Source organism: Gymnoscopelus braueri (genome assembly GCF_963280865.1).
Source record: "Gymnoscopelus braueri genome assembly, chromosome: 1".
In the NCBI taxonomy this organism is placed as follows: domain Eukaryota; kingdom Metazoa; phylum Chordata; class Actinopteri; order Myctophiformes; family Myctophidae; genus Gymnoscopelus; species Gymnoscopelus braueri.
The window spans coordinates 17,164,694-17,172,781 of record NC_137603.1 but is presented as its reverse complement, the minus strand read 5'-3'; the positions used below and the strand labels follow the sequence as shown (position 1 = coordinate 17,172,781).

General features: G+C 43.1%; 2 protein-coding genes across 2 annotated transcripts in view; one reads left to right on the top strand and one right to left on the bottom strand.

Moving 5' to 3' along the window:
* The window catches only part of LOC308091305 (C-myc promoter-binding protein-like), a 296,959-nt gene extending 289,119 nt beyond the window's left edge, over positions 1 to 7,840 (top strand). Inside the window, exon 34 of the transcript XR_013933693.1 lies at positions 7,736 to 7,840. The gene's annotated coding sequence lies outside the window, so the exon portion shown is untranslated. The remainder of the gene's footprint in view (positions 1 to 7,735) is intronic.
* The window catches only part of mpped2a (metallophosphoesterase domain containing 2a), an 83,058-nt gene that overhangs the window by 52,204 nt on the left and 22,766 nt on the right, over positions 1 to 8,088 (bottom strand). Inside the window, exon 3 of the mRNA XM_080436895.1 lies at positions 2,744 to 2,925. Coding sequence (XP_080293021.1) covers positions 2,744 to 2,925 — 182 coding nt within the window. The remainder of the gene's footprint in view (positions 1 to 2,743; positions 2,926 to 8,088) is intronic.

The window sequence follows — 8,088 nt, the reverse complement described above, 5'->3', positions numbered from 1 at the left end:
TTGACGTTCTCTCTCCATTAGGGCCCAATCTGTAAGAGAACAGAACATACAACACAAAGACCCTCAATTCTTCTTAGCTGGTAACGAGAAAGGAAAATGTTTCGCTTTTTCTTAGCGAGAGAAAGCATAAGGCACTTTTTTAAAAGAATGAACAAAAAGCTGACAGACGTCACTATCTTAACAGGGTGAAAAAGCATATAAATACCATATTACACTAAGGGAAAAAAACCAACATATTTTATGTAAAAGTAACACATTGCAGGCTTTTCACAAGCAGAAAGACTCCCGTCCGCTTCGCCATCTTAAGCCCTTTTGTTGCCTTTACCTGAAAAACATCCTCTAGCATCAACCTTCCTCCTCTCCTTGGCCTCTGTGCTCTAACCACACCACTTTGTCTGGGATGCTTTCATGCCTTTCACCGCATCCCCGGGTCTGAATGCAGGGGTGATTAACAGGTGTGCTGACACAGGCCTCATCGCTATAATGCCTCTCTCTCTTTGTGTGTGTGTGTGTGTGTCTCTCTCTCACACAACTGTGGCTTGGGCTTAAACAGGATAATGGCAGACACACACAGTCCTCTTCCACTTTGGCCCACATCGATTGCCCATTATGACCACCGTACACAAACATTTGGCCCTCACTTAACAAACTCAAGAATAGAGATGTGCATGCAGACACGCGCACACACACACACACACACACACACACACACACACACACACACACACACACACACACACACACACACACACACACACACACACACACACACACACACACACACACACACACACACACACACACACACACACACACACACACACAAATATAATCACAAGTAAAAACACATAGTGTATATAGTGCATACACGGACAAACCCACACACACAGTCAGAGTGGCAGCATTCAGCTATCTGTCTTGATGGATGGAGGGCTGGGCTAGAAGTGCTGAGTCCTTATGATGGAGCCGGCTGATACATCAGTTGTGACAGCGGGTTGTGGACCAGTTTTGGTGGAATGCCGCCCGTCTGACATACCACTGTCCACACACACAGGGGTGGGGCGATATGACTTCAAACTACTATTCCAAACAAAGTGAAAATAGCAGCTCAACAAGCTCATGCTTCCACCATTATAGAATTAAGTATAATTACAGGGTTAAGTGGTTAAGCAGACTAATTGATTTAGCTGATTATAAAAATAAATCTATTCAAAATGTTCATGTCGATTTGTTGATATATAAGAAATAAAATATATATAGATTAAAACAACTGCTTCTTGATTATTCAATTAACCTATATGAGCAAGATTAAGTCACTTATTGGTTAAATAAAATAGTTATAAATATCGGTTTCCATATATTTTCAGATAATTGCCCAGCCCTAACACATATTTCTACACGTGTCTGCATTATGTGCGTGTGCAGTCAGTGTAGGGTATGTGTCCATTTGCATGCACATGTAAGTGTGTCTACGCATATATGCATGTATGTGTGTGTTAGCACGCGTACGTATGCATGTGTGACTGTGTGTGTGTGTGTAACACACAGTCACACATCTTGTTTATTCCTGGATCTTGTTTATTCAACACACTTATTTGTTTTAGCTCTTGCTCATTTGATTTTCCTACTTTGTCCCATCTGTTTATGAAAGTAGGTAGCTGATATATTGCACAAAATTACTTTAGCGCTAGGTATACTCTTAGTTGCTTGTTTTAGAAGAGAATGCACTTAAGACTTCTGGTGATTAGTAGTTTCGTTCCATACCTATGTTGAATGCACTTATTGTAAGTCGCTTTGGATAAAAGCGTCTGCTAAATGACTGTAATGTAATGTAAAATCCTGGCATGGTGGAACGCCACTTTGGTGCCACTCGCTCTTACTGACCCGAGTCTGTTGTTGTTGATGGTCATTTCAGTGGTATTTGGGGGGGAGGCGCGTGACAGGCCAGTGTTTATGTTAATGTGTGTGGTGGGGCTGTTGGGAGGACTGACTAGGACGACGATGTGCACACGCAGTGCGCGGTCTCACCTACGAGCAACCGCCTTGTTACACCTGCCAAAGATGTTGTTTTAATTAGTGTAGTGTGTGTGTGTGTGTGTGTGTGTGGGTGGGTGGGTGCGTGCGTGCGTGTTAGTGAAGTATTCATAGTGTGAATCGGTGCAGGAGATACAGACAAACACGAGGGCTGACAAACCACCAGACTAGCCTGGAATCTGTAGGCTGTAGCCAGGAGGATCAAGTGTTGCAAGACAGGCTGTTGGAAGTGAATCCACACACACACACACACACACACACACACACACACACACACACACACACACACACACCTAAAGAGCCACCCACAAACACACGCAGAGCCCAGAACTCCCAGCCACAGCCATGGAGTTGGGGCCAGAGGGAAGGTCGAGGGTTAACTAGCCCAGAGAGTAAGGTCACAGGGGTTAAACTGGACACTTAGCCTGGCTCTGAGAGGGGGGCGGGGTTGTCATTGTACACACACACACACACACACACACACACACACACACACACACACACACACACACACACACACACACACACACACACACACACACACACACACACTATTATGTGTGATGTATGCATCCGTGTATGCAAGTGTGTGTGCGTGTGTGTGTGTGTGTGTGTGTGCGTGTGTGTGCGTGTGTGCGTGTGTGCGTGTGTGTGTGTGTGTGTGTGTGTGTGTGCGTGTGTGCGTGTGTGTTAAGCGGCTTTAAATTACCCAGCCAGTCGTTGAACTTCTTAACCTCGGAGGGTAGACCGAGCTCAGTGAAGTCACCCGTGTGCAGAAGCACGTCGCCATAGGGCATCTGGATGCCATCCGTACGGGAGTGCGTGTCTGAGACGCACACAAACCGCGTGTGACCCGTCGGCTTAGGAGTGTCATATGGAGTGGGGTCCACCCTGGGCGAGAGAGAGAGAAAGAGAGAGAAAGAGAGAGAGAGAGAGAGAGTTGTGGGAGGGAACAGAAGAAAAAAAAAATCAATTTCATATGCTGTGTTCAATATTGCTTCTGTATAATAACCATGCCAGTTAAGTAATGGAATTGAGTTGCAACACAGAGGCCAGTAAAGGGGGCCCTTCACAGAGAGAATTGTCGCTAGGGAAAAACACGTGGGGTGGAAAAAGTTAAAAATAGCGTAACTTTTGAGGAACAGTGATGTTGCACCGTATGCACCCTGCTTCTCTGACGCATTAAAATATACAAAAAGTCTAATATATAAGGACACAGTGAACGCACTACCAAAGTGTCCAGGGGATCACTCTTATTTTTACTCTGATAATGCCACATTGTGTACAACAAATATGTGCGTAAATAATAGAAAAACATTATGGAGATCGCCATTTAATGCGAGCGGTAACTCATTTTGACGGGCAACAAACTTTGACACCGGCCTGAAGTATGATTGTCTGACTGTGGCATGAATTCAGGGTGCGTACTTTACTTGACCCTTTAAGACCGGGAACGCATCTCTGTCATTGTAAGATTTCTTTGGCTATTCAAAAATAGCAGATCTACAAGCTCATAGCGCGGCACCGAGTGCAGCGCTATGAGCTTGTAGATCTGCAATTTTTTTTCTTTTATCGTGAAAATGTGTTTAAATCTTTGAATATATATTTTTTAAAGCGAACATTTTTGACTCTCTTACAACTTCTGGGGGTCCCTGGAACAAAATATTTTTAGATGAGGGTCCATGGCCATATAATTTTTGAGAACCACTGACAGTATAGCAAATGTTTTTTCAAAAAACTGTTAGGATTTAGAAGACATTTGTAGAATCCTCAGAAGCAAAGATTTGAGTTACAAATGTTCACTTTAAAAAATACGTACATCCAAAGATTTGCACACATTTTTCACGATTTTTCAAAAATAGCAGATCTACAAGCTCATAGCGCGGCACTCGGTGCCGCGCTATGAGCTTGTAGATCTGCTATTTTTGAATAACCAAAGAAATCTAAAGTGACACAGATGCGTTCCAGATCTTAATGGGTTAAGCAATCGTTGAAATGCATCGTTAATCGTTAATCATTTGTTATATTATATAACAGCCAGTGAAATAAGATCAAACGCAAGTTAGAAACTACAATACGTGTAGAAAACAAAAAAACATTTTTTTTGGGGGATCCACTTGAATGACCACCTGGGGAACAGTTCAACATCACTGTGTGTATGAACATGAGGGGTTGTATATGATTTGCAAATAAAAGCTTGCCATGTTATTATTATTACTATTATTATTTTGGTCACCGGTTGACCGAGCTCATCTCTCCCCGTCAATGCTATGTGACGATGTCTTCTATCTGAGTCAGAGTTGTGCTTCAGGTGCATTTTTCTAGCTGGATAACCATGAGAGCTAATGGCATATCATTTTATACACTAATTTCAGAGCTTTTAATAATAGTGTTATTGGCAAAATGAGTATTATAGACCATTGGTTAGTTAACTACTTTTTGTGATTTTATACTTTTTGCCCCACATAATATATAAAAAATAAACTGAGCATCCATCAATCCATGTGTTTGTAGACAGAGAAGGACAGCGCTAAGCCACATTTTCCAGAAAAAAACAAAGCCTCTTAAAACTAGCCTCAATCGAGGATGTCACAATTCTTAAAAATTGGATTAATGGAAAAAATATGGTAATTATTCCTAGAAGACAATTCATCAATATAGAAAATCACAGAAACAAACCTGACAGAAAATACAGCAGAGAAAATGCACATGGGAACTACAATATTGTTTATGCTATGAAGTGTATTAATGGTCCTCAAAATAACACATATCACAAAAAAAAATTAAGACGCATTTTTAACAGTGATTAGCAGACATGGCTGAAAAGCAAGCATGCTAATACCAGGTTCATTCACTGTGGCAACACACAGCCTAAAACGACAGTGAATTAAAGCAAGTCATGTCTTTTCAGTCCATTCTGTGAAAAAATAAATCACTCAGACCCAAGTCTGGCTTGGGGAGCCTTTTATTCTTTGTCTCTTTTCTTCAATGCAAGCATGTCTGCTAAAAGGAAAGAAAACGACCCATACTTTTCTCCGACTGAAAAGGAGGAGATTAAAAAAAAATGTCTGTAATTGAAGTCAGTGATGTGCCGTCCCGTTACCCCCCACAAAGCACTATGCCACTGCTGAGCCATTATTTCATTAGAGGGGGTGTCTCTGTAGACAACATCAACGCCCCAGTCTCTCAGACTTCTCTCTCACACACACACACACACACACACACACACACACACAATGAAAGAATTGGAAACTTTATGTGCACAAACACAAAACAGCACCATACACAGGCCAAACAACACCACAACTATGCACAATCTCGCACGCACACACACACACGCAACACACATCAAACGCAACAAACTAAATAAAGACTTGGGACTAGAGGAGACGTCATTAGAGAAGTGGGGCTGGGGGGGGGGACGGGGGGACGGCAGACAAAAGAAAACCTCTTGGCGAAAAAATCACGCCAAGATGGAAAATAGCAAAATTGCTTCACAAATAAGCCTCCCTATAATGCAATGCCGACGTGCACAATATAAAAAGATGAGTCAGGCTTTATTTTTATAAACCACTCACAGGTTGTGCTCTTTTCATGGGAAAACCTGGTCGTCTGCGAGGCCATGTGCAAAGAACCAGGGCAGAATACAAGAGATGAGCAGCAGCCTTCGTTCACAGCCTTTCCACACAGCTGCTCTGCCCTACTCGTTAAGCTAGATAAGATCCAACCTTATTGATTCACGGGGGGCCAAATTGGGTCACTTCTACCGGAGCCCACACACACAGGAAGACCGCAACAACAGTGGGGACTGAGATTTTAGCAGCGGCAGAGATAAGCACAAGTGCACCACAGCACAATTAGAATAGAATTCTACCAAAACTCCACCCTAACTAAAAAAAAATCGGTCACAGACACACCAGGTGTGTAATATGTGCGTCTGATGAACAGCCTATGCAAAACAGGCGCAGAATGAATCCCCAAGCATTCATGGGGAGCAAGATTTTGCCCTAGAACGCGCAAATGTATGCATGCCATAAGTCTGACAGGGATTCTAACAGGATATGCAAAAATACACTATACAGTAATATACACAGGCGACATCCATATACAGAATGTGCATAGTCTGAGATTTTTACTGATTGTTGTGAGAGGCCTGGTGCCGTCACTGCAGGGAGGCGAAGGAAGTAGGCTCTCAGATAACATTAGAGGTGAGGAGAAGTGGGAGTGGAATGGGCCAGGCCAAAAACTGAATGTTAAGCAGCCACAAACTTGAGGCATTTTGCCAGAAATAAGATGATTTATTTTGCATATAATTGTAATCTCAGTCATACTACGGTATGCCTCCATACATGCTAAGCGCCCCAAAACTTTAATTACTTTAAGTTTAACCATACATTACTGGATTCCTCTCTATGCAGCTGAATGCATTCATTGAATACATCGATATGGCCAGACGGTAGTGATGTGCGGGTCAGGTCTTTTCATGACCCGCCCCGCCCCAACCCGCCACGGAACCCAACCCGCGACCCGCGACCCCATATAAATCTATGGCTCAACCCGCCCCGCGACCCGCGGTGGGAATATAAATATATATTATATAGCGCTCTTTTAAGTACCCAAAGTCCCTTTAAATGTCTACAGTAGCACAACATTGTCATGGGCTGAATAAACAAGCATGTTGTTCAAAATAGGGTTTTTTTTTTTTTTTTGCGTGTGAGAGCGGCTGACCCGCTCACCCGTAGCCCGCATAATTTCCTCTGAAATCCTGACTCGACCACCCGCGCCGCGGGTTGACCCGCGGGTCCCGCGGGTTACGGGTCGACCCGCTCATCACTACCAGACGGTTTAACTTTAGCCACCCTGTTGCACTTTCAACACTTTCTCTCACATTTGTTTTCAATGCATGATCTAGAACCGGGACAACGACTGCTTTGGAGTGCCAAAGCTTCATCTGCAACACTGGAGTTTGGACCTTAAATTCAGATAGCTCACCTTTATATCTTATTTATTATTGTATTTTTGTTTTGTATTCATACTACACTCAGTGTGGTGCATTACGTGAATTCAGAGTTTGTGCAATAGGCCAACACATAACTGTAGTAAAGACTGACAAGTCCATTGCTTTCCATGTCTTTTTGGCTTATAAACATTTCCTGATTATCAACATGCCTTTAATAATGTACTGCAGCACATTTTGCTCACAAGAAGTCTACAATTACAGCAGCTTGGGGTGGCTCAGAGGTTAAGTGCCTGCCCGTCACCGCGGAGGTGGTGGGTTCGAATCCACCGTGGTGCATCTATCTGGCTTTGTCGAGCGTCTTCTACACGAACACAATTTGCCCGTGTTCGGGGGGAGGGGGGCCGGGGTGATAATTGCCACCACTGCGTGTAATCCTACGGGCTGGGGGCAGCACCTTTCAGCAGGGGAGTGTTGGGCGGGAGGAGGAGTATAGGACGGAGGCTTTTACATCCTCTCGATGGGGCTCCCCACTGGTAGGTGAGTCAGTAAGAAAAGAAAAGAACAGCAGTGACAACACAGAAATGTGTGTTGGGGAGGAAAAGAGGCAAAAAATATAATTGGCTACTCTAAATGAACTCATTTAGACCTGAGGCCCATTCTAAATCCTGACCTAAAGTTTTCTGAAAAACTTCTTAATTTTAATTCAATAATTTCAACAACAAAAAAAATGTAACTAATTAGGGTTCCTAAATCCTTTTAACCCATTAAGACCTGGAACGCATCTGTGTCACTTTAGATTTCTTTGGCTATTCAAAAATAGCAGATATACAAGCTCATAGCGCGGCACCGAGTGCCGTGCTATGAGCTTGTAGATCTGCTATTTTTGAAAAATCTTGAAAAAAAAAATGTTAAACATTTTTTTCAAAAAACTGTTAGGATTTAGAAAACATTTTTAAGAATCGCCTCAGGTCTTAATAGGTTAAAAAAAATGCTGGGGGGGGGGGTGGGGGGGGGGGGGGGGGGTCTACAACCTTTTGAGATTTTGATGAGACATTTGTAAAGTGCAGATACTGATCACTCGAACATTGGGGACA